This window comes from Felis catus, chromosome A1, assembly GCF_018350175.1.
Source record: "Felis catus isolate Fca126 chromosome A1, F.catus_Fca126_mat1.0, whole genome shotgun sequence".
In the NCBI taxonomy this organism is placed as follows: Eukaryota; Metazoa; Chordata; class Mammalia; order Carnivora; family Felidae; genus Felis; species Felis catus.
Window position 1 is genome coordinate 91,534,070 of NC_058368.1, and position 26,721 is coordinate 91,560,790.

The window sequence follows — 26,721 nt, forward strand, 5'->3', positions numbered from 1 at the left end:
GCGCGGGACTCTGGGTATTTGCTGCCAGAGCTAACAGCTACGGGGCTGGAAGTCGGTCCAGTATCGCCCGGGGACAAGTCCCCTACCCGGGCTGCTTTCCGCTGGGGCAGCGTCGGAGCCTCCGCCTGCGGCGCACGGCCGGAGAGGCGCGGTTCCTGGAACCTCCGAGGCAAGGGCGAGGTGAGCGGCCGAGGGTCGGCCGAATGCGGGAGGGAGGGAGGGAGGACCAGGGCCTCGGGAGGATGCGGCGCCAGGGCGCGGGGCACAGGCCCGGGAGGCGCGAGCGGGGCCTTTGTGGTTGCAGGCGGGACAGGGGCCGGGCACCCCCTATGTGCCCGCCCGCCCAGCACCGGCCGTCCCGCGGTCGTGCCCGTGACCGCGGCAGGTCGGGCACTTGTCCCCACTGGCCCAGGCCCCCCTCCCGCTCCCTCCCAACCGGTTCCCGGCACGCTACCTGCCCGGCTACCGGCTGACGGCTGTCAGCGAACGTGAGGAATTGTGTTTCCGCCCCTCACCGGCGGCACTGCCCTCTGGACGGCGGGCGCAGAGATGCGTTTTCCGCCAGAAGTGAGTTGTCCGCTTCCCCCCACGGCAGATCCTCGACGGGAACCGAGGTTTTCGGTTTCTGTGCCTGTTTTCCAGATAGCAGCCATAGGAAAACTGATGTCATCCCATTCCGAAGCAGTTTTCTCCAAAAATCTGAAGATTCCTTGACAGGAGGGGAGTTGGGTGGGGAAAGTTTGAGGTGGAGAAAAGTTGTCCCGTGCAGGCAGCGAGGTTGGGGCAGGTGTTCTGGAGGCGCGTGGTATAGATCCCGGTGCACCCTCCCTGGCTGTGTGAACTGGGGCAAGGTGCTCCCGCTCTACCCTCGATTTCCTGATCTGTAGAATGGGGGTGCTGACAATGGCAGCTGTGCTGCGGGACTAAACCAGTGTTGGCAGTCCCTGGCATGCGGTGAGATTCAGTGAGTCGCTGCGGCTGCTGATAAAGTCCTACACCCTTTTTTTCTCTGAGCCAGAGCGACCTGGCACTTCTCTGGTCCTTTCTGCTCCCAGCTCCTTACTTCCCTCTCTGAGGGCACATGGGGTCATTCTCAGGTGGTATGAGGATTTCAGATTTGGTGATTCTTAGGGGGTTTGAAAGCAGAAGGGGCTTCTCCCTCCTGGCTCCCTTTTTCTTCTTTCAGATCTGCCTTCTGGAGACTCCACCCATCCTAAGGGAAGAGCCCAGAAAGAAGATATGGCTATTGGACAGAGGGAAGCAAGGTCTCAAGTGAGTTCATTGCTACCTAAGATTTAGAAACAGATTTTTTTTTTTTTTTTAATCCTCAAACTGAAATTCTCTACTCAGTACAATCTTCTGCAGGACCTGGAACTCAAGCCCTTTTTCCTGGCCCACCTTGTTAGATGGTGGATTATTTAGGGAATGCTAACCTCCTCCCTGCCAATGCATGTCTAATGTTTCTCTTTTCTTTTCCTAACAGACACTACTTTTTATTCATTAATCTCAATTGAGTGTATGATTACTAACTTGACAGGTAAGATGCCACGTGGGGGCAGAACAAACAAATGTGCACATTTGGCAGTTCCTTTCTGGCCCTGCTTCCTTGGCTTACTCTGGTCTCCCTCCCTACCTTGGCTTTTTCTTTCCATTCCTGAGTTTCCCATTATACCTTCCCTAGGTTTCTCCAACCCATTATTTATAGTGTTTTTTCTCCCTCTTAACCTTGTGGATCATGTGCCTTGCTTCCGCATTCTCTTGAAAACTGTTCTTGACCTGCCATTTTCATCTTCATGTTGTGGAACGGGGGAGGGACCCCATCCCAGGAGGCCCGTGCATGAACAAGGAATAGCCGTGTTGGAGGGGACACAGTTGGAGAGGTCTCTTGACTGCGAGGGCAGAAAGATGACTCCTCAGGAAGCAGCAGGGAGGATTTCGTGGGGTATCAGTAGTGGAGAGGCAGGGTATCCAGAGGCTGACAAGTGGGGCTTTTAAGCCAGACTGCTGGGTTTGAACCCATCTCCTTGGTTGTTGTCTCTGGGCCTTGGACAAATAGCTCCATCTCTCTGTGCCTGTTTCCACACCTGGAAAGTGGGGATCACAACCATGCCTACCTCATAGGGCAGGTGAGAGGATCACGTGAATTCAAGTGCATGGAAAGTGTTTAGATCGGGCCAGGCCCTCGCAGACGGTCACTGTGTGGCGGCTGTAGGAGGTGATGATGTTACTGCAGTAGTAACATCAGTGCTGACAGACGGGAACTGCCATCCAGTGTTTCCAGGACCCGGGAGATACGGGTCCTTCCATGACTCACCTTCACCTGACAGTAGCAGTTAATGTCCCGTGGGGGGACCTCCTGAGGGCTTTGCCTTTGTTCTCACTCTCCTGCCTGCGCAGCAATTATCATACCCATTTTACATATGGGGAAATGGAGGCTCAAGGAAGCCCAGTGACCTGAATTCAAACCCAAGTGGGTCTGGCCTCTGGGTTCATGCTCATTACTGTCCAGCCATTCCCCTGGTGCCTTTCTCAGAACTCAGGGCAGACCCAGCCCCCGTGTGACCGCCCTTCACTGTGACATTGTGTTTCGGACCCATGAAACTCGCTAGTGTCTGATCTTTGGGCCCAGGCCTGCCATTGCACGTTCCGGCTGCTTTTCTCTAAGGCTTTCCTCTTCCATTCCATTGGAGCCATGTTGCTCTCTTGGCCAGAATCTTCTCCATCCCTGCGTGTGAGTGAATCCTCGTGGCATTCTCCCTAACCTCACCTGCCACCCTTTTGTCACCTGCACGGGCTTGTGTATAAAAGTCAGTGACAGGGTGTTTAAGAGCAGAGAGAGAATATACCGAGTGCTGGGTTAAAGGCAGACTTGAATTATTGTCCTGCCTCTGCTACTAAGAAAGTATGTGACCTGGGTCTTGACTGCCCTGGACCTTCTGGTTCTCGTCTCTAAACTGAGGATTGAACTGGGAAACGGCATACAGGCCTGTCCAGCTACACAATTTCATTGAGCAAATCATTGCACACGGTTTTCTTCTGGTCTGTCAGTTGGATCGTAAATTCTTATGAGGGCTAAGATTATTTCTATATTAACTATTTCTAACTATATTAACTATTTCTAAGTTACCTTATTATACATGTATTGCATGCTCATGTTTAAAATTTCAGAGAATAGGCATGCCTGGGTGGCTCAGTCGGTTAAGACTCCAACTTCGGCTCAGGTCATGATCTTGCAGTTTGTGAGTTCAAGCCCCACGTTGGGCTCTGTGCTGACAGCTCAGAGGCTGGAGCCTGCTTTGGATTTTGTGTCTCCCTCTCTGTCTCTGCCCCTCCCTGCTTGTACGCTCACTTGCACTCTCTCTCTCTCAAAAATAAATAAACTTAAAAAAAATAATTAAATTTCAGAAAATAAAAAATATATACATAAAGAAGAAAGTGAAATCGCTCTTAACCCAGCATCAAGAGATAGTTGCTGTCACCCCTTTGGTATATGTCCATCAGAATCCTTTTCTATTCACTTTTTGTGTGAATACCTATGTACATAGGTATGCATCTGTTTTACCATTTTAGCTTTTTTATTGTGATAAAATATACATGACATTATCATCTTAGCCCTTTTTGCATGTATAATTCAGTGGCATTAAGTACATTCACATTATTGTGCAACTATCACCACCATCCATCTCTGTTGTATAGATTATCCCACTTATTTCTTAACCCCTTGAGGTAGACATTGAGAGGCAGTTTTGCAGAATGGTTAAGAATGGAGCCTTGGACGTCCTCCAAATTGCAGTTTTACCTCTACCCCTGACCAGCTGTGATATTGTGATTCATAGTATGAAATATATATTTGGTCTTCATTCCTGTTCCTGACACATAGGAGATTATAAGGGCTTGGAAGCTAAATGATGAATAATAGTTGGTTTTTATTCTTGAAATAACTTCAGAGCAATAAAGATGAAATTGCTGTGTTTTGTTACTCATAACACGTCATTTCAACCAAGCCAAAGTTGATATGAATGAGGTGACTTTTGAAAAGCCCCTAAGGATCCAATCCAATCAGGGGAACCAACCTTGATTAGAGGGTTTGATCTTTCAGGCTCTCTACCCCAGCCCGGGGCCATTCATGCCTATCTAATGGCCAGTGATTTGATCCATTGTGCCTATGTAATGAAGCGGCCATAAGAATCCAGAAGGACAGGGTTCGAAGAGCTTCTGGGTTGGTGAACAGTTGTCGGTGGGGAGAGTGGTGCATCCAGGGAGGGCGTGGAAGCTCCACACCCTTCCCACATACCTTTCACCTCTTTCCCGGGTCTGTTCTCGATAATATCCTTTTGGAATAAACCAGTAATCTATAAGTAAATGTTTTCCTGCATTGTGGCACTTTCCCTGCATTTACCACTTGAGCAAGTTAATTAAACCTGAGGAGGGGGGTGGTGGAAACCTGTGCAATTTATAGCCACTTGGTAAGAAGCACAGGTTACCATCTGGACTTGGGATTGGCATCTGAAGTTGAGGCAGTTTTGTGGGACTGAGCCTTAACCTGTGGAATCGGGCTCTCTCTCCAGGTAGATGGCATGAGAATGGAATTAAATCGTAAGACACCTAGCTGGTGTCACACAATTGCTTGGCGTGTGGAAAACACACATGTCTGGTGTCAGAAGTAAAGCAGTATTGTAGTATTGAGAGTCCATACACAGGGGGAGTGAGTCTTCCTCTATACCAGCTGTTTGGTTTGGACAAATTTCTTTTTTTTCTTGTGTAAGATGGGGGCAATATAGTACCTATTTTATAGGGTTGTTGTAAAGATAAGTATTTACACTAAAAGTTAATACAAATCTCTTAAGAGCTTGGTCCAAAGAAAGCTTTCAATAAATAATATTGTCCATTATTATTGTCCTCTGGCTTCAAGATAGTGTCTCAAGTTAGTTAACCTAACTTAAGCCTGCAGTGATTTTATCAGTAACATCATGATAAACACCTTGGAGGTGCATTTTTGCACACTGTTCATTGTGATGCAAATATAGTAATTGGTAAGTTTAAAGATCCATACATTTTAAGTCTTTAAATATCTATTATTAAATTGTCATCAGAAATGTTATTCTAATTAACATTCCCACTAATGTCCTTAATTCCTCCCCACATCTCCTTACATACAGTGTTTAACACAGGGCCTGGTTAACAATTCATGCTTTCATGAACACTTCAGTATATATTTGTCACTGTCCAATTGTTCATTAAACAAATGACCTGAAACCTTCAGAAACCAGAATAACATCAGAAGCATTCATGGGAGCCCATCTACCCCCCACTGCCACCTTCTTCACTCTGTGTGATGGGAGGTCCTAGGTGAGCTGGGATGGCTTGTCATTACAGGTGTCACTGACGTTCGAGGATGTGGCTGTGCTCTTTACGCGGGATGAGTGGAGAAAGCTGGGTCCTTTTCAGAGAAACTTGTACCAGGACGTGATGCTGGAGAACTATAGTAACCTGGTCTCATTGGGTAAGGAAATTTTCTCTTGTAGATAAAAAAAAATTCAGAAATTAGGATAAGTCAGCACCTGCTTCCTTGGATAAAAGGCATGGGTCATCAGAAACTTCAGTTGAGGGGCACCTGGGTGGCTCAGTCAGTTGAGCGTCCCAACTCTTGATTTCGATTCAGGTCATGATCATGATTTCATCATCAGGTCATGGCATGGAGCCCACACTCAGCATGGAGCCTGCTTGGGATTCTCTGTCCCTCTTTCTGCCCCCTACCCCATTCATGCTCTCAAAAAAAAACAAAAAACAAACAAACAAAAAAAACCTTTAGTTGAGTTTTACCCTTAGGTTTGTGTCAGATCACCATAAATAAATGTTAAACACATTTTCCCCTCTTATAGGCATGGAATTACCCCACACATGGAAATGAAGGAGGTGGTATTGATAATCCTCCCCTTTCCGGTCTATAATTGCACATTAGAAGTTTCCTCACAGTTTGGGAGTCATTTCACTGATTGTTCTGGGGTTTGTTTGCACCCCTCTCAACAGAGGGCTTTGTTCATTGGACCTACCATTTACCTTTCTTGCTTGGCTTTCCTAGGGGTCAGCAAGCTTTTTCTGCAGAGGGCCAGCTAAAAGATATTTTAGGCTCTGTGAACTACATTTGGTTTCTGTGACATATACCACCATGCTCAGAGGGCCATACATAAATAAACAGTGGTCTAGACTTGGCCTATGACCCATAGTTTGCTGACGGCTACCATCGTAGAAAGGGAGTCAGTGTTTCCTCATCTTCAGCAAGCTACTTTGTTCATAATCCTTTCCATAGGTACCTGTTTATAAGTATTTTTACGAAATACTTATAAAGTTATGAAATTTATCATCAAATTGGTTTCCATACAATACCCAGTGCTCATCCTAACAGGTGCCCTCCTCATGTTTATAAGTATTAGCTTAGTGTGTACATCTAACATATTCCCTCTTCTATGGAAAGCTAATGTTATTAAAGCTGCAGATTTATCATGTTTCCCTAACATACAACTATTGCACAGCCATGTCCTACAGGTCCCTTGCCTTTCCCCGCGCTATGCCCTCAACATCGTGGGGGCACAGCTGGAGCACCCCCAGAAGCTCTTTGTAACATACCCTGAGTTTTCTGCTCAGGTCTATGATGCCTCTTTGAGTCAAAACAAAACCAAGTCTTTTTTGTCTCTCTCTCTCTTTTTGTTTGTGTATGAGCAGGACTCCTGTTTTCCAAACCAAAAGTGATCTCCCTGTTGCAGCAAGGAGACGATCCCTGGAAGGTAGAGAAAGAAAGTCCTGGAGGCCCCTCTCTAGGTGAGTGGCTGGGACAGAGGAGCCCGGGAACTGCTTTGGGCAGCAGTCTGTTTACTAAGTGATGGTGGGGCTTGGAGATGTTGGTTGGGGAAGCTTCTCTGTCCTCAAGAAGTGGCAGGGAGGGGACACTAAGGCCCCAGACAGGAGCCTCCTCTTATTCTGCAGGAATCACTTCCCAAGTGAATCTCTCGGGATCTCCTCTTATTCTTTCCTGTTCTCAGAGGAGGGCGGCACATCAGGTATTCAGTCAGCATTCAGTCAGTATTTGAAGAATGGCAAAGAATTCATTCTGATGGAGGCTCAGGGGATGCATGTGAGGCAAGGAGCTGAGAAAGGAAAGGGTGTCAGAAAGCTAGCAGGGGCCATGTTACAATGTGCTTTAACAAGATTCTTGGAGATGGACTGTCCCATGGAAAGAAAGGATTTTAAGCAGGAGAATGATATGGTCTTGGTGTTTTAGAAAAATTGGCCTAAATCTGAAACAACGTAGAGGTCTTCCAATAAAGGCATGGCTTAAGAAGCTGTGGCAAGTCCCTTGCCCTGGCATAGAGCACCATGTCAGACAAGAGCACGCTGGTATGGCCAGAGCTCCAGGGCAGGTCACAGAGCATGATGGTGATGTGCCCCCATTTGTGTTTAAGGAAAATTACGTGGCTGTTTGTATGTATAATATGTGTGGAAGTGCAGGGAGAAAGGTTAGGGGACACACCTTAGCTGGTAACAGTAGTCCTACTTGGAACGGAATTGAGAATGGGGGCGGGGGTGGGGATCAAGAATGGGCAGGATGAAAGAGGGCTTTATTTGTGTGGAATCTGAATATTTCACAGAGAATATATTCATGGAGTCCTTATGTAATTTTGTTACTGAACCAAAGTGGGCCGACTACTTGGTGAGGTGTAGACAGACTACACCAGGTGGTACTGGCTCACAGGGTCAACTTTATTTGTACAAGCAAGGAGATTGTGGAAAATAATTTACAAAGCCACATCTCCAGGAACAAGGGAAATAAGGCTGCTTTTATTAGGGCTTGGGATGGATATAGAGAAAGGGATTCTAGCGCCATAGAGAGATCAAGGTCACTTCTGGCACTGTGGATTGATCTGCTCAGGTGATCTGCTCAGGCAGCCTCCTCAAATGTTTCTTTTTCTGTTCCAGCAGTTAGTTTGTCTCTAAAAGGTAAGCAGGCAGGCAGGCAGAAGCTTTTAGGAGTTTAGTTCCTAAGTTCAGGGGGTCAAGATGGTAATAATTGGAGTTTATTTTTTTTAATTTTTTTCAATGTTTATTTTTGAGAGACAGATAGAGACAGAGCATGAGTAGGGAAGGGCAGAGAGAAGAAACAGAATTCAAAGCAGGCTCCAGGCTCTGAGCGGTCAGCACAGAGCCTGACGTGGGGCTTGAACCCACAAACCGTGAGATCATGACCTGGGCCAAAGTCGGACGCCCAACTGACTGAGCCACCCAGGCACCCCAATTGGAGTTTAATAAGAATGGTCACTTTGGAAGCATTGTGGGGGATAGATTTAAAGTGAGGGAAAACCTGATGTGGAACCTTTCAGAGACACTTGCAGTCATGTTGGCAAGATGTTTCTAAGGTCTGTGCAGTGGGGCCCAGGAGGAAAGACAAGGGGCCCCTCTTGCAGGTGTAGCCAAGTTCACTGTGGGGTGGGTCTCACTTGAGATGGGAGTGGAATGCTCCAGTAGAGATGCTGGTGGATAGTCCTGTGAGGTGTGTAGGGACTGGCAAGTGCCATGGGTACAAAGGTGGCGTTTGAAACCTTGAACTGACCCAGGTAAGGGCAGAGGAAATTTCACCATTTATAAGGTGGGTTAGGAAAGAAGAATGTGTCTGAGCCTGAGAAGTCATCAGAGGAGAGGAATAGGAGAGGCTGCTGTCATTAAAGTTGGGAAAGGAGAGCTGATGAATGGGAGGGGGTAGGCTTGGGCTCTGGAGCATCCAGGTGCAAACCCTCACCCATGGCTTTCCTGTCCCATAATAAAGGGTGAATGAGCTCTGCGCTGGGCACTGGCAATGCGACATCGGACAGAAAGACATAGGTCCTGCCGGCTGGGGGTCATGTTCCAGTGGGGACACAAGTGCTCAGGAACTGAGTAAAGAGAGGGTATGGAATGACAGCTGGTCAGGACCCCACGGGAAAGATGCAAAGTGCTTTGAGAGCACGTGGCAGGAGGGGGAGCAGAGGGAGGAGAGGGGTGGGAGGCCCGGGGGTGCAGCCAGAGTGGGGCAGGTGCAGCAGGAAGGGATGGGCCTAGCAGCAGGAGAGGTGAAGGCGTGGAGGGAGGGGGGCCTCATAGGCAAAGACTTCCCGAGAAGGTGGGATCTGAGGATGCAGAGAAATAGTCCAGGCACAGAAAAGGGCATGTGTGTTTGTGCAGACAAAGGAAGCCAGCAGGTGCTGATGGGAGCCAGTAGAGAGCAGCAGGGACCAGATCCCACTGAGCCAGGGAAGCCCGGACACAGGATTTGGACTGTGTCCGAGAGCCACACACAGTGCATGAGGAGTCGGAAGTACCTGGCCACGGACCCGGGTTTACCCTCTGCAGAGATCAGCCTGCAGTGGACAGGGAGCCTGTTGGCATGGAAGTGGGGACTGGTCCCGGCTGTCCTCAGGTCCACACGAGTCAGTGACAGCCCCCCACGCTGTGGGCCCCACAGAGGACCCGTGGGATGGGCAGACGCATTCCCCAGCCCCCAGGCCCTGGTAGCTTTATTCCTACAGTAAGTTGAGGTTTTTGATGTGGGAACTACCTTTGTTTTTTGGTTTTTGTTTTTTGGTTTTTTAGTATTTATTTATCTGAGGGAGACAGAGAGTGTGTGAGGGAGGGGCAGAGAGAAAGAGAGATTGAGAGAGAGACAGAACCCGAAGCAGGCTCCAGGCTCCAAGCTGTCAGCACAGAGCCCCACCAGGGCTCAAACCCACCAACCGTGAGATCATGACCTGAGCCCAAGTCAGATATTTAGCCAGATGTTTAACCAATTGAGCCACCCAGGAGCCCCCGGATTTCTTTTTTTTTTTTTTTTTTTTTTTAACACTGACTTATGGGATCAGAGTTCTCTGGAAGCTGGTAGAGGCCACCACGAAGTGATCAGAGAATGCAGGCCATCAGGGAACCAGGTGGGGTTGAGGAGGGTCCTCAGTCCCACTGTTGGGTGTGAGCCGGGTCTGGCATGGAAGGTCAGAGGAAGAGCAGGGCTCCCTTTGCCCTGACCTCAGGAGCCTCTGATCCATTAATGAATCTGAGTGAAGTGAGTATTCATTCAGTTAAGGGAAATAGTGTGACTGGAGTCCAAAGCTGTCCTGAGAGGCTCTGGGGCCACCGGGTGGTGGGGTAGGAGTCCAGTCAGCCTCCTCCTCCATTCTGGGGAGACGTCCCTGAGGGTAGACCATGGGTGGACGTCGGACGGACATAAGGACATCACAGCTGACCAGTATGTGAGTGTCTCTGGATGGAATGAACTCCCTCTCTTCCCTCAGAGGTGGAAGTCACATGGGCCACCCTGGGAGTCCGGGCATGTGGCTGTGTCTGTCCTGTACCCCTGTGGGATTTGGGGGCTCCATCTGCCTGGACTGAGGGGACTTCAGAGCAGCTTCCCCTCCCAAGGGCAGCTCACTCCCCTGCGAGTACGGGTGAGGGAGCCGGTATTCATGGGAGTGCCTTGGCTTGTTCACTCTAGACCCAAACCAAAACCTTCCCCTTGGGCAGCCAGTGATGGAAAAGCCCGTGCTCCCGGGGTAGGACTCCTAGAACCTCTAACTGCCTCCAAATATCCTCTTTTAAAAAAAAATTACTTTTATTTCAATACTATTCACAAATAGGAAAAACAAAAAGAACAAAAACGAACTGTCATCCCAGGTATGTAGGCTTTAACTTCAGAGATGGAAGGAGATGGCACGCAGGGTGTGTGTCTCTTCTGAGTCTCTTGCCTAAGAAATGAGCCTAAACTGTAATCACTGAGGTTGTGCTTTTCTGGAAGAGTTGTAATAAGGTGATACACATCATGAGTTTGCTTTACACCCAAAAGTCGAACTATTCTGGAAATCTAAAACTCAAAAAATGCAGGGAGGGGTACCTGGGTGGTTCAGTTGGTTGAGTGACTGGCTCCTGATTTCAGCTCAGGTCCTGATATCATGGTTGTGAGATCGAGCCCTGCGTGGGGCTCCTTGCTGAGTATGGAGCCTGCTTGGGATTGTCTCTCTCTCTCTCTGCCCCTCCCCTGCTCACTCTTTCTCAAAATAAATATTTTTTAAAATGCAAGAATGATCTAGGTAAACAATTACCTCCAATGAAAATATGTTCTTTCTCCATCATTTTCTCTTCCTTTGTTATCTGAACGCAAGAAGCCTTGTAGGGTGGACTGAACCTGGGCCATGTGGTCAGCCAGGGGGCCACCTGGGAGTTGCCTTCCACCCACCAAGCTAGGACTTGTGCTAGGACTGCCCCTGCACAGGGGGCAGGGGTCTTCTAATTTGCACGAAAGTGCTGCCCTTAGCAGCCTAGTGACCCAGCAGGTGGTAGTTTAAAGAGTGAATATCTTAAGAGGTGAAAGCAGAGCCCAGGTGCTCTGGAGCCGTGTCCAGTATGTTCAGGTCAGTCTTGTCCTTGTCCGTTTCACTCCCCAACAAGACCCCTGCATGGCCCTGCACCTCCCTACTGCCACCAGCATCTGTTCTTGTAGCTGCCAGAATGCTCTATTAAAAAGTAAATTATGGGGCAGCTGGCTGGCTCAGTCAGTTGAGTGTCCAACTTTGTCTCAGGTCATGATCTCACAGCTTGTGGGTTCGAGCCCTGTGTCCAGCTCTGTACTGACAGCTCTGAGCCTGGAGCCTGCTTTAGATCCTGTGTCCCTCTCTCACTCTGCCCCTCCCCTGCTCATGCTCTGCCTGTCTCTCTCAAGAATAAATAAATGTTAAAAAAAAAAAAAATGTAAAAATGTCAGGTCATCTCACTCTCATGCACAAACTGCTCATGGCTTCCATCACATGGAGCACAATTCAGAGTCCCCAGAGTGGCATCTGGAGCCTACATGGTCTAGCCCTGGCTGTCTCTTCACCTTCCCCTCCTTCTGCTCTGCCCTTCATCTGAGGACTGTAATCACTGTGGCCACCCTGCAGGGTCAGGCAGGCCAGGCAGACTCCCACCCCGGGGACTCTGCACTTGTTTTTCCCTCCCCATTCTTCTTCCTGATGTCCACAAGCCCACTGACACTTCCTTGAGGTGGTACTTTCTTGAATAGATCCAGCTCAATTCTTGTTGCCCTCCCTCCACATCCTGTATCCCCTCACCATGCTCTGTTTTCCTCAGGGTGCTTTTCATGGCATGATAGTACATATTCATTCATTATCCCTTCTCTGGACCATCAACTCCCTCAGGCGGGATTGTCTGATTTGCTGCCATTTCCCCAGTACCGAAAACAGTGTCGGTCAGAGTAGGCTTCCAGTTAATGAATACGTGAATGACTCAGCTAGGCTGGTGGTTATGGAGACACAAAGAAGTGAGCGAATCTCAGAGACACTTGGGAGATAAGAGAAGCAGGGCTTGGAGATGGATTCGATATGAAGACAAAGGAAGTGGGTTATCAGGGGAGCTTGGTTTGTGGCTCTTTCTGGGATGGCTAATGATTTCATTCACTGAGATAGTGACCCTACAAGGAGATCAGATTTGGGGGGTGGTAGAAATAAGGTTTTGGATGAATTAAGTTGCTTTTGATTGACCCAGTTATCCCAGGGGAGAGGTCAAATAACCTGTTAGATTTGGAGTACTACCCCTCAAAATATAGACTGGGTGTGAAATATAAATTTGGGAAATCCTGGTCGTTACTGGGTAATTGAAACAGTGGGTGAGTTTGAATTAGTCTATGGACTGGGTGCAGAGTACAGTAAGAGCAAGAAAGGGCCAAGAACTCAATCTCGAGGAACTCGAGGAACTCTGGCATTTCATGGCCAGGTGGAGAAAAATGGGCCCACAGGGAAGACAAATGTAGGTATCCTGCAGAAGGAAAAATTAGGAGGCCTGGTGTCCTTAAGGTCAAGGCTTACAGCAGGTTGGTAACAGTAGAGGTGGGGAGAAGTAGAGGAGTGTGAGACCCATTTAGATGGTAGAATGAACAGGTCTTGGAAATTGATTAGCTGCGGGAGAGGGGTTAAGGATGCCTCTTAACAGTTTTGATTACAGAGACAAGGGTTTATACAGCTTGGAGGGAATGATCACGAATTCAGTTGTAGGCATGATGAATTTGAGGAGTCTTTGAACCCTCTAAGTTACTATGTTCAGTGGGCTCCTGTATAATTGGGTGTGGAGAACGGAAGTCTTGCTTAGCATATATATTTGGAATAGAAGCTGACCTGTGGAAAGGGTGCAGAGCAGGGAGAATTGAGGTCCAAGGACTAAGCCCTGAGGAACTCCCAAGGATTGAACATCACTAGGACAACGAGTACACAAAGGAGACTGAGGCTGGAATGTGTAGCTTAGGAAGAGAGCGTCTCCAGGAAAACAAGGGGTCACTGTCAGACACTGCTGAGAAGTAAGTTAGGTGGGAACTGCAGAGAACATTTTGTCTCAGCCACATGGAGGTCATGGCTGCCTTAGCGCGGGTGGCGGTGAGGACAGAAGCCAGAACAGAGCCCCTGAGGGGTGATGGGCAGGAGGAAGTGAACAGGTGCAAGGTACTGTAGAAGATCAGATTTGAAGAAGAGATAGCAACAGCATTGAAAGAGCCCTCCTGTGCATGTAAACAGACATTTCTCTGTATACTTCCGTTTTCCTTTGTCCACTCTGGTTAGAGCACACAGCACACGTTATTTTGCCCTTTCACCTGATGTGTATTGAAACCCTCCATGGCAGCACATAGAGGGCTTCCTCGTTCCGGGGAGTAGCTCTGGATGATGTTGGCCCAGCAGGTCTAGTTTGGACTGCGATTTGATAGGTGGTATGATTGCTGATTTGCATGATGGGTACCACTTTAAAGCTGTAAAGCTGTACCTTTACCGCCTACCCGTGTAAAGTCCATGATGTATTACAGTGAGAGCCCAAATGTCCTTCACAGCAATCTGGTTGAATAAACTGTGGCACATTCACACAGACTTCTGTGAGGAAGACTTCTGTAAATTCCACTTTGGGGTGATCTCCCACAATTTATTAAGAAGTGGGAGAAAGTGTAGGAAGTGTAGAAAATAGTACTTTTAGCTAAGGAAGAAGGAGACACCAAAACAGAAGTGTCTATTTGATTAGGTTTTTTTTTTTAAGGAGGGAAAAGCAGGGCACCTGGGCGGCTCAGTCAGCTGAGCGTCCAACTTCGGCTTAGGTCATGATCTCCCGGTTTGTGGGTTTGAGCCCCGTGTCAGGCTCTGTGCTGGCAGCTCAGAGCCTGGAGCCTGCTTCGGACTTTGGGTCTCCCTCTCTGTCCCTCCTCCATTCGCGCTCTGTCTCTCTCTCTCAAAAATAAACATTAAAAATAAATAAAAAATAAAAGGAGAGAAATGCCCCTTCCCCACCCTCCCCCCACCAAAAATAAAAAAAGTAAAAGCAGATCAATAAAAGTGATTATCTATAAGATGAAGGCAAAAAAGAAGAAAGGATGAACAGAACTTAGAATTTTAAAAAAAGGGTTTTTTTTTATTTTTTTTGAGAGAGAGAGACAGAGTGCAAGCTGGAGAGGGGCAGAGAGAGAGGGAGACACAGAATCCCAAGCAGGCTCCAGGCTCTGAGCTGTCAGCACAGAGTCCGACATGGGGCTTGAATTCACGAACCATGAGATCATGACCTGAGCCGAAGTCAGATGCTCAGCCAACTGAGCCATGCAGGCACCCCTTATTTAGATTTTTTTTAATGTTTATTTTTGAGATGGAGACAGAGCCTGAGTGGGGGAGGGGCAGAGAGAGAGGGAGACACAGAATCAGAAAGAAGCAGGCTCCAGGCTCTGAGCTGTCAGCATCGAGCCCAACGCGGGGCTCAAACTCACGAACTGTGAGATCATGACCTGAGCTGAAGTCGGACACTTAACCAATTTAGCCACCCAGGCGCCCCTATCACAGCAGTTTGAATAAACATCCTTAGTGATTTCGAGGTGTGATATTTTAATTTATAACAATATATATTTGGTCTTCGTCCCTGTTTCTGGCATAGAGCTCCCAAAACTCTCAGAATTTCCTATTGATGAGAGCAATAATGATCACTTGTTATGTTGGTGAGGTGACTTTGTGACCCCACCTAAGAATGGGCTCTGGTTGCCAGGAGAGCCAGCTGTGATTAGAGGGTTGGCATTTTCAGTCTCGTCTCCCTGACCTCCGGGGAGGGGAGAGGACTGGAGGTCAAATCAATTGCAACGGCCAATGATCCAATGATTTAATCAATTGTGGCTTTGTAACAAAGTCTCCATAAAAACCCAGAAGGACAGAGTTCAGAGAGCTTCCTGTTTGGTGAACATTTGGAGATTTAGGAACAGTGGTGCACTCAGGGCATGGAAGCTTCGCTTTCCCCTGAATACTGCCTTATGCATCTCTCATCTGGCTTTTCCTGAGTGACATCCTTTTGTAATAAACGAGTGATCTAGTAAGTGAAATATTTGAGTTCTGGGAGCCATGCTAGGCAATTAAAACTAAGGAGGGGGTTGTGGGAACCTCCCAACTTATAGCCCATTGATCAGAAGCACAGATGAAAATTTGGACTTGCAACTGGTATGTGAAGGGGTCAGGGGACAGTCTTGCAGGACTGAGCCCTCAACCTGTAGGGTCTGATGTTGTCTCCAGGTAGCTCGTTGAACTGAGTTGAATTCCTAGGTTGTTGCTTATTGGTAGTGTGGGAACTGCCCCTCTCCCCCCACGGGAATTAGTGCACAGCTTTTAGTTAGCTTATAGGCAATAATAACTTCAAACAATAGGTAGGGCAGATCTGAGGACCCAGAGGTGGTCCTGTGGGACCAAGAGGGTTGTTGGCTTCACACAAGATAGAAATCAAACTCAAGCAGAGAGGAAGTGAGAGCAAAAGTTATTGAAGATACAGAGAGCGCACAGATACAGAGTGTCTGGGAGACTCAGGGAAGAAGAGTGTCTCATCTTTGCTTGGGGTGCAAGGCTTCTACTAAGGACAGTGGTCTGGCGTGTGTGTGCTTTTAGGCAGCCAGGAACTGGTCGAAACAAGGACAAGTGCTCAAGTGCCCTCTGTGAGTCACTTATTCCCTGGAGCCAGGAGTCTTGGGTCAAGGTGTCTCAAGTCAGTGGTCTTTAAAGTACCTGAGGACTCTGCCCCATCTCTCCTGAGATGTTACTTGTTGTGCTGGAAGACTCCAAAGATAGCATTAACTCCTTGACCTTTACAAGGAGGACATACATTAAGGCACATGTAAGGTGGGGGTGCAGGTCATGGCAAGAATAGAGGCAGGAAAAAAAAGGCAGTCCTTAACGGGGTCCCTTCAGTTTCCCGATCTCAGTAAGCTTAAGTGGTTATGTTTACAAGTAGAGTTCTTATCTTTGAGAAGCACGTTCTGACATAGGATGGGTGAAATGATAGAGTATCTGGGACCTACCTGGTCCCCCCGCAACACACTGGAAGAGATGTAGGGGGGTGTGCAGTACTGTGTTCAGCCTGCTCTAAGAATCCCACACTGCATGGCTTCACCAGAGATTTAGCATCTCACAGTTCTTGAGGCTAGAAATCCAAAGTCGAGGTATTGATGTGGCCGCGCTCTCCCTGAGACTCTGGTACATTCCCTCCTTGCTTCTGGGGGTGGCCCAAAATCCTTGTTCCTTGGTTTACAGCTGTGCCACTCTGGTTTCTGCTTCTCTTGACACTTGGTGTTCTTCCTTTGTGCCTTCACACGGTCTTTTCTCTGCGCATGCCTGTGTCCACACTTCCCTTTTATAAGGACACCAGTCATACCGGATGAGGACTCAGTGATTGCATCTTAACTTGATTAACTCTTCAAAGACAGTTTCCAAATAAGGTCACACTCTGAGTTACTGAAAGTTAGGACTTCAGCCTATCCTTTTGGGGGACACAGTTCAACTCCTAACAAGGCAGTAGATGAAACAGCATTGGTGATGGTTGAAGGCGGCTTGGAAATTCACTGTACAGTTCGCTCTACTTTTGGTATATGTTGAACATTCTCCACAGTAAAAAGCTTTAAAAGTTGGAATTAGCAACAAAATTTTGAGAACAGCATTTCTTTTTCACCAACACAGACATGGTGGAGGTGTACGGATGTGTATACTACCCCGTCGTGGTGTTCTGTATAATTCCTGGCATGTAGTTCCCTCAGTCCTTGGATTTTAGTAGAAAGTCTCTGAGACTGCAGTGTGTATGATGTTTTTATAGGAATAACTTTGAATCTGGGGGAGCCTGGGTGGTTCAGTCGTTAGGCATCCAACTTTGTCTCAGGTAATGAACTCACTGCTTGTGGGTTCCAGCCCCATGTCAAACTCAGCTGACAGCTCGCAGCTCAGAGTCTGGAGCTTGCTTTAGATTCTGTGTCTCCCTCTCTCTCTCTGTGTCCCTCCCCCTCTGAGCTCACTCTCATATAAACATTTAAAAAAGTAAAAAGAAAAAGAAATAACTTTGAATCTGTCCACCTACAGGATAAGGTGGGAACAAAGTCTGGAAAGCTGGTTTGAGTTCAAAGATTTTGATGGTGCTTTAGGCCTCACAGTATCCAGCCTATATCTAAGCCTTTAAAATCCCATCTTATATGTTTCTGCCAAAAAACTAACCACCACCTGTACCCCTTCCCTACTGGCACCCTCCACTAAGGGTAGTTTGGGTGGTGCTCTAAGCTCACATTCATGTCCATTTCTACCTTGTAATTTTGTTGTAGAAATTATCACATGATGTGATATCCTATTTCTTCTTTGTCTCTAATAGCAAACTGGGAACTCCTGAACTGTTTCTTTTCATTACTGGATCTGGGATGTCTTATGGATCACCAGTGCCTAGGATAGAGGTATATTATAGGTGCTTTTTAACTTTTTGATAAATGAGGCACCTGGGTGTCTCAGTCAGTTGAGCATCCGACTCTTGATTTTGGCTCAGGTTATGATCCCAGGGTTGTGCAGTCGAGCCCTGTGTCTGGCTCCATGGTGAGCGTGGTGCCTGCTTGGGATTCTTTCTCTCTCTCTCTCTCGTCTCTCTCTCACACACACACACCCTCTCTCCCCTTCCTTCTCTCCTCCTCCCTCCCTCCTTCCCTCCCTCCCTCTGCCCCTCTCCCCACTCACATGCTCTCTCTCTCTAAAAAATAAGTCAATAAATCCATCCATCCCATGTCCAATTTCTTGTTCGGCTTTAAACAAGACGTTTCAAGAGCATTTCTCTACTTGATGTTTCTATTTTATCACCTCCCCTTGTTTCCTGTGTACACCCCAGTGGGGCTTTCTTCCTCGCTCTCCACGAAAAGCATGGTCACTAAATCCCATACTGTTTCCATCTTGGCACAAGCAGGGTTAAGTTTATAGTCCCCACATTATTTGCCAGAGTTGCTCACATACTCCTTCCCTGAAGTACTTTCTTCCTCTGGCATCTGCTTTTCCTCCTTTTCTTGACTTGTAATGTTGCCATGCCTAAGTGACTTCTCAGTTCTTCAGCTTTAAGTAAAATTTATCTATGGAGGACTCCCAAATACCTGACTAGCTCTGACCTTTTCTTCAGGCTCCAAAATACATAACAACTGAATGCCTCAGCATCTTCCTTCAGGGTCTGTGAAAGCATCTCAGCCACAACACACACATCTGAAATAGAAGGCCCCCTCAGACCTGCCCCTCTTCTGGTCTTCTGGTAGCTTGTGCAGCATTCATCGTTTTCAAGCCAGAAACCTAGGCGTAATCTCTTAGCTGCTTCATTCCTATTCAGCACCCCACACATCATCCATCAGCAAGCCTGGTCCTGCTACCAGTTCCTGAAATGATATCCTGCTGCATTATCTGTGCCTCCTCTATCCCCTGCTCAGCTGCCTAACTACAGCAGCCTCCCGAGTGATTTCTCTCCTCCCTGCCTCCACTTAGGCCCCACCAAGTATTAGATACTCGACCTCACATGTGAATTGTTGAAGATAAATTTGGAGGATCTTAAGGAAGTTGGCAGCATGCTAGAATGTGGATTTTAAAGAGATTACTCTGGCTACGGCATGGAGATTAAACTACTAGATACCAAGACTTGAGGCCAGAAGACTAGGAGACCATGGCACAAACAGTGAGACATGAGAAACAAAATACCATTTAGGCATCTGACCTAGTGCTCAGGGCTCCAGTCTTAAGTTAGCAAGACTGAGTTGGAGAAGGGATGAGGAAGGTGTTGGCAAAAAGTAAAAATGCTCCTCTTTCCCTTACAATAAATAATAAAGACACGAGTGCAGGTAAAATTCATCAAGAAGGTTGTGCAGAGTGGGGGGGGGGCGGATTCCAAACCATTGGGGATACCAAATATTAAAAAGGGAACAGAAAAAGTTATTCATGAAGGAGACTGAGAAGTAAAACTAGTAGAAAAGAGGAGCACCTGGGTGGCTCAGTCGGTTAAGCATCCGACTTCGACTCAGGTCACTGTCTCATGGTTCATGGGTTCAAGCCCCACGTCAGGCTCTGAGCTGACAGCTCGGAGCCTGAAGCCTGCTTCGGATTCTATGTCTCCTCCTCTCTTTGCCCCTCCCCTGCTCATGCTCTGTCTCTCCCTGACTCTCAATAATAAATAAATGTTAAAAAAAAAAATTTTTTTAACTAGTAGAAAAGAAAAAGCAGAATATATTATGTTCACCAAGCAGAGAGAATTTGTACACAGGTGAGAAAGGGAATGTCAGATAGGAATCTCAGACACAGTGAGATGCAAAGGATTTTTTTTTTTTTAATTGTCAAGTTGGCTAACATACAGTGTATACAGTGTAATCTTGGCTTCGGGAGTAGATTCCCATGATTCATCACTTACAACACCCAGTGCTCATCCCAACAAGTGCCCTCCTCAATGCCCATCACCCATTTTCCCTCCCCCATCAACCCTCAGTTTGTTTTCTGTATTTAAGAGTCTCTTATGGTTTGCCTCCCTGTTTGTAACTTATTTTTTCCTTCCCTTCCCCCATGGTCTTCTGTTAAGTTTCTCATTCCACATACAAGTGAAAACATAGGGTATCTGTCTCTCTCTATCTGACTTACTTCACTTAGCGTTAATACCCTCCAGTTCCAGCCACATTGTTGCGAATGGCAAGGTTTCATTCTTTTTCATTGCCAAGTAGTAAAAAGATTTTTCTTTTTCATTGCATATATAAACCACATCTTCTTTATCTATTCATCTGTTGATGGACATTTGGGCTCTTTCCATAATTTGGCTATTGTTGATAGTGCTGCTATAAACATTGGGGTGCATGTGCCCTTACGAATCAGCACTCCTGTATCCTTTGGATAAATTCCTAGTAGTGCCATTGCTGGGTTTTAGGGCAGTTCTATTTTTAATTTTTTGAGGAACCTCCACACGGTTTTCCAGAGTGGCTGCACCAGTTTGCATTCCCACCAAGAGTACAAGGGAATTCCCCATAGGAGCCTTTTAAATAGTTACCTCTAGCCCAGGAGAAGATGCCAAACTAAATGCACAGCCATTCCCCTGGCAAAATTTAATATTCTCAACTGCATCCTCTCCCAATTTTAAGATTTGTTGAGTTCAATTCTGTTTTGTTTTTTTTTTCACCACTTTAGCACATTAGGTCTCTTTTACCTTTTTACATTTATACCTGCCTTGTTTATCTTTGACTCTTTTCTACACTGTCTGCATAGCCTCTTTTGCTTGATGCATGAGCAAGGCTGCCTTCCCAGCTTCACACACCTTTTTGGCATCATGCCTATCTCTGGCACCTCTGGATTAACTATAACATGTTTCTATTTGGACTGGCCACGAGTGTAATCACCCACTGATGAACTCCCATCACCCATGTAATGTCCTGTCCGGGAAGGTAACTTCAAGTGCTTAAATCGTGTGTGTGTGTGTGTGTGTGTGTGTGTGTGTGTGTGTGTGTGTGTGAGAGAGAGAGAGAGAGAGAGAGAGAGAAGGAATTGAGAATATTTGACATTGTTCAAATCAGGAATATGTAAGTAATTAAGGAAAATTAGCAACATTTCATATATAATTCAGATGCCATCAGGAGTTTCTGTAATTGGGCATGTTAATCTGCTTGTTGCAGAGAACACTTATGGTAGAAAAGAAAGTCTTATATTTAGCTGTAGGTAGATATATAATTATATCTAATACAAAGGTATGTAAGAATAAGGGCTCCTGGGTGGCTCAGTTGGTTAACTGTCTGACTTCGGCTCAGGTCATGAGCTCACGGTTCATGGGTTCAAGCCCCATGTCGGGCTCTGTGCTGACAGCTCAGAGTCTAGAGCCTGATTCAGATTCTGTGTCTCCTTCTCTCTCTGCCCCTCCCCTGCTCACGCTCTGTCTCTCTCAAAATTAAACATTAAGAAAATAAAGAGGTATAGAATACATATTTTTAAATCCTGTGGTAAATGCTATAATAAGGGGAATGGAGTGTGGAAACTCAGTCAAGAAAGGACTCCGTTAACTTCTGAACTGAATCTGAAGTATACAAAGGAATTTGGCATGAGGCAAAGTAGAAAGGACTACAGATATAGATTCAGATATAGATTATGCACAATGAAGAGAAAGGTTATGAAAATAATTTTGGAGTCTTTCATGGCTTTGGACTCTGATCCTAGACTACCTTTCTGAACTCATGCTCCCCTGGTCACTCCTACACTCACCTTCTTTAAATAGGTTTGTTTTATTCTTTTCTCCACCCTAGTACTTCAGTTCCCATTGATTCTTTTTCTATATTGCTTAAATCTTAACGTTTTCCTCTTCTTATGTTTTCCTCTTATGTTTGGCCAGATACCAAGACCTTATTTAAATACCATCAATACTTATTTATTCTCTACGGTTGGTCTCAGTAACCAAATACTGTATCACAAAAAAACATCTTTAGTTTTTTCTTCCCCTCCAGGGTGGAAGGGCAGTCACAAAACCACGAAGTCAACTCAAACACAAGATTCTTCCTTCCAAGAGCTGATAATGAGAAGATCCAAAAGGAATGGACCCTGGGACTTTAAATCAGAAAAACCCTGCATTTATGAATACAGAGTAGAGAAAAGGCAAGAGAAAAAAGAAAGTGTCCCGACAATTTTAGTCACCCACAAAAAAATCCTTGCTGTAGAAAAAAGCCATAAAAATGCTGAATTTGGCCAAAACTTCAGTCCAAAGTCAGTCCTTGTTAAGCAACAGATGGTCCCCAGAGAAGAAACACCACCAAAATGTGAAATACAAGGAAACCGCTTCAAACAGAATCCGTATTTACTTAATCAGCCAAAAATCAACACAGCAGAGAAACGCTATAAATGTAGTATATGTGAAAAAACCTTCATTAACACTTCATCCCTTCGCAAGCATGAGAAAAACCACAGTGGAGAGAAATTATTTAAATGTAAAGAATGTTCAAAAGCCTTTAACCAAAGTTCAGCTCTCATTCAACATCAAATAACTCATACTGGAGAGAAGCCCTATGTGTGTAAAGAATGTGGGAAAGCCTTCACTCTTAGCACATCCCTTTATAAACACCTAAGAACCCATACTGTGGAGAAATCCTATAGATGTAAAGAGTGTGGTAAATCCTTCAGCAGGAGATCTGGCCTTTTTATACATCAAAAAATCCATGCTCGAGAAAATCCCCATAAATATAATCCAGGTAGGAAGGCATCCGGCCTTCCTGGATGTCAGAGAATTCACCTCAGAAAGAAGTCCTATTTATGCAATGAATGTGGCAACACCTTCAAGTCTAGTTCATCCCTTCGTTATCATCAGAGGATTCACACAGGAGAGAAACCTTTTAAGTGTAGTGAATGCGGGAGAGCCTTCAGTCAGAGCGCATCTCTTATTCAGCATGAAAGAATTCACACTGGAGAAAAGCCCTATCGATGTAACGAATGTGGAAAAGGTTTTACTTCGATTTCCCGACTGAATAGACACCGAATAATTCATACTGGTGAGAAGTTTTATAACTGTAATGAATGTGGTAAAGCCTTAAGTTCCCACTCAACACTGATCATCCATGAAAGAATTCACACTGGAGAGAAACCGTGTAAATGTAAAGTGTGTGGGAAAGCCTTCAGGCAGAGTTCAGCCCTCATTCAACATCAGAGAATGCACACTGGAGAAAGACCCTATAAATGCAACGAGTGTGGGAAAACGTTCAGGTGTAACTCATCCCTTAGTAACCACCAGAGAATTCACACAGGAGAGAAACCATATCGATGTGAGGAATGTGGTATATCTTTTGGCCAAAGTTCAGCTCTTATTCAGCATCGCAGGATTCATACGGGAGAGAAGCCCTTTAAATGTAACACATGTGGGAAAACTTTCAGACAGAGCTCATCACGGATTGCCCATCAGAGAATTCATACTGGAGAGAAACCCTATGAATGTAACACATGTGGGAAACTCTTCAACCACAGGTCATCCCTTACTAATCATTACAAAATCCACATTGAAGAGAACCCCTAGAAAGTAGATTTGCATGTGCGAAAGCCTTAAACCAAAGCTCAGCAGAATACATGCGTAAAATACAAATGTAATAGATAGGAAAAATCTTCCTGTAACCTAGGCCTCATCAGATTCCGGATTCCAAGGATAAGCCTTGACTATGTAATAGATAATGAGGAAAATAGAAAGTGTTCGTGCCTATCAGGCACTTTTAAAATAACCTAAAATGAAGAATTCACAACCGGAGACCCTTCCGGCATTTGTAAAATAATTGTTCTCTTTCTACAGCAGTGTATGCTAGAGGTCATATGTGATTGTCATAAACATCTGGGTGAGGGGAGGTGTGCCCTGGATTTTTCATTAAAAAGACATAAATCAGTAATACTTTTTTACAACTAACACATAATAGCATATAAAAGATGCGATCAAATTATACCCTTCTAGAGGAAAGGACCAAATAAAAGATAAAAAAAGAAGAAAAAACTATAAACTACCTCTTAAGTTTCTGGGGTTTGTCCTTTTCCTGACCTGATGTCAAATTTTGTGCATGGATTTAATTTACAAATAGAAATAAAAGTCTGTTCTCTTCATCCTTGGTCCTTCTAGTAATTGCTGTGAATTGGGAATTTTCTAACCAATCACTCATTCTGTTCTTAGAATTTATTATTTATTTATTGTGAAGTCGTTTATCATGAAAGTATACCTGCTATACACGGAGCTGTCATCCTAGGTACATTAATTAAGCAATTATTTCAAATTTAAAGCTATTAAATATACATGAATTCATAGTGGAAAGAGCTATCCAAAGAAGTTTCATGAATCTAATACCTGTGCCAAAAGATTGAAAGATATGTCAATGATTTCATGACATAAGGTTTTCCACTTAGTATGCTCACGTGTCACACAATTTCAGGAAAACAAAAGGCAATTATAAACAACTCTGTTTTTGTTTTTGTTTTTGTTTTTGCCCTAGTTCTGGGGCAGCTACTATACTGCACACTGGTAGTCTTTAAAAAAATTTTTTTAATGTTTATTTTTTGAGAGAGAAAGAATGCGAGCAGAAGAGGAGCAGAGAGAGAGACAGAGGATCCAAAGCAGGCCCTGTGCTGAGAGTGGAGAGCCCAATGCAGCCCTCAAACTCACAAACCATGAGATCATGACCTGAGCCAAAGTTGGACACTAAACCAACTGAGCCACCAGGTGCCCCTACAGACTGGTAGTCTTAAGAAGAAAGACACAGCTCTTAGAGATGCCATGAATTTGGGGGAAGGGGCTGGAATGGAGTTGAGAGACTAGCAAACGAGGAAGCAAATTATGTCACAGTATGTAAATATAGCTTTAACAAGCAAATTGATAGATTATGACTGTATTGCAATGCAGATATGTTAGGGGTTTGCACAGGTTGAAGAAAGAGAAGATGGAACCTAGCCAAGGAAACCTGGAGACAAAGCTTTCCAGAGGCAGTGTGCCTAAGCCAGGCTTTGGAAGAATAGGAACTCTCCAGAGGGGGAAATGACAATTCTAAATAAGAGGGACTATGCATGTGTAAAGGTACAGGTTGGTAATAATCAGGAACTTTGTGGGAACTCAAGTACAGAACTGATGAGTAAGAGAATGATCTGTTACAAGTTTGAGGCAAACACAGATGCCAGATAACAAAAGGCTTATTTGCCATGTGAAGAAGTTAAAATTTTATCCTAAATTGATGGAATCAATTAAAAATGCTGAAGGAAGGGGACCTGGGTGGCTCAGTTGATTGTCTGACACTTGGTTTTGGCTCCAATCATGATCTCATGAGTTTATGGGATGGAATCCTGCCCTGGGCTCTGTGCTGATAGAGTTCAGAGCCTACTTGGGATTTTCTCTCTCCCTCTCTGCCGTCCCCCTACTCTCTCTCCCTCAAAATACATAAACATTTAAAAAAAATTTTTTTTAAGATATTAAAGGATATTGTTCTGGCAATGATGTGTGGGAGATGAATTGAGGGGGTTGAAGAAAGCTGTACAGATGGACGCCTAGAAATCTGGGCTGTGTTAATTCACGTGATCTATGAATGAGAGACCAAACTTCCTGCAAGGCAGACGGATAGAGAACAGGAGACAGATATAGCATTGAATTAATAATACGTGGTGTTCCAAGCAAATAAATGAGGTTGGTGAGTGAGAAGAGGCTAAGCTGACCCAGGTAGTATGGCCAGGTGTGTTGTATATAGGTCTCACGTTTAATGATGTTGTCCTGCATCCTGGATTGACTTTGTCAGGGCAGCTTTAACATAATCAGTTGTGGTGTGGAGGGTTGGGGTTTTTTTTTCTTCCCCCAATAATGAAAATTCAGCTCTTTTTCTGCTTCAGTAATTGGTACTTAAGTTAAACAGCAACACTAGCTGAAATTCATATTTCCACAAATAAAGATCTGAACAACCCTTTGTAGCCTCCTGTATTTATGGCTGAGGGAAGAACACAAGGGGGGACAGAGAATGGCAAGTCTTGTGTCCCATATTACATTTTTTTCTAATGTTTATTTATTTTTGAGAGAGACAGAGTGTGAGTGGAGGAGGGGCAGAGAGAGAGGGAGACACAGAATCCGAAGCAGGCTCTAGGCTCTGAGGTGTCAGCACAGATCCCAATGCAGGGCTCAAACTCACGAACCGTGAGATCATGACCTGAGCCGAAGTCAGACATTTAACCAACTGAGCCACCCAGGTGCCCCTCTTGTTTCCCACATTAAAGAAAAGATAAGGCTTCTTTGTGCCAAAGTCTCAAACTGTAAACTAGTAATCACTATTAGAGATAACTTCGGATCAGTACACATGCTCTGAAGATCGGCATGCCTCTGAAAGTGAGCAGTTAATGACAGACTCCACCTTCTGAAAGTCAACCAGTTAGCAGACCGTCCCATGCCTCTAGACAATCAGCAAATGCCTCGCTCCAGTGACCATAGAAAGTAAGCCACTCAATAACAGCCTTATTCCAGTGTTCACACTAGCAGTTGAATTTCTGTTAATCTATAAACAGGTACTTTTGAAAATCCACCAGTCCCTAGACCAAGTTTTCCAAAACCTTGCCTAAGATCAACTCTGACTTTCTTCAGGGAGGCTGTTCTTTCCAACTACAGCTTTTTCTTGCAGGCATGCATGAAGTTTACCTTTTCTGCCTTATATATCAAGTTCAATTTATTGTTAGTGTGCAACCATTTCAACAGCTGAATCACAAGTTATCACCTCAGTCACATGAGTGACAAAGGCACTCATGAGGCCGAGAAGTTATGATAGTCAACATTTTCTGCTTCTTAAGGTGACTGCTATCATCTGTGTTTTATTTATGTGTTTGAATCCCAAAGGCCAATGTAAATTTCATTAATTCTCAGAACAGTGGGTGTCTATTAAAT

General features: G+C 45.5%; 1 protein-coding gene and 1 long non-coding RNA gene across 3 annotated transcripts in view; one reads left to right on the forward strand and one right to left on the reverse strand.

The window, feature by feature from the left end:
- The first annotated feature begins 24 nt into the window (after positions 1 to 24).
- On the forward strand, positions 25 to 23,924 carry LOC101087636 (zinc finger protein 354A). Of its 2 annotated transcripts, XM_003980655.6 has the most exons (5): positions 25 to 180; positions 1,187 to 1,272; positions 5,377 to 5,503; positions 6,724 to 6,819; positions 21,803 to 23,924. In XM_003980655.6, exons 2-5 carry the CDS (start codon positions 1,240 to 1,242, stop codon positions 23,353 to 23,355), a joined length of 1,809 nt encoding a protein of 602 aa, XP_003980704.5. In that variant the 5' UTR covers positions 25 to 180; positions 1,187 to 1,239; the 3' UTR covers positions 23,356 to 23,924. The 2 variants fall into 2 exon arrangements, with proteins under 2 accessions (XP_003980704.5, XP_019686382.3); XM_019830823.3 differs by lacking the exons at positions 25 to 180; positions 1,187 to 1,272 and adding an exon at positions 17,692 to 17,770 and having other exon boundaries at positions 5,450 to 5,503.
- Positions 5,403 to 26,721, reverse strand: part of LOC123385367 — a 35,430-nt gene continuing 14,111 nt past the window's right edge. The window contains exon 3 of the long non-coding RNA XR_006597780.1: positions 5,403 to 5,518. This is a non-coding gene — a long non-coding RNA (uncharacterized LOC123385367). The remainder of the gene's footprint in view (positions 5,519 to 26,721) is intronic.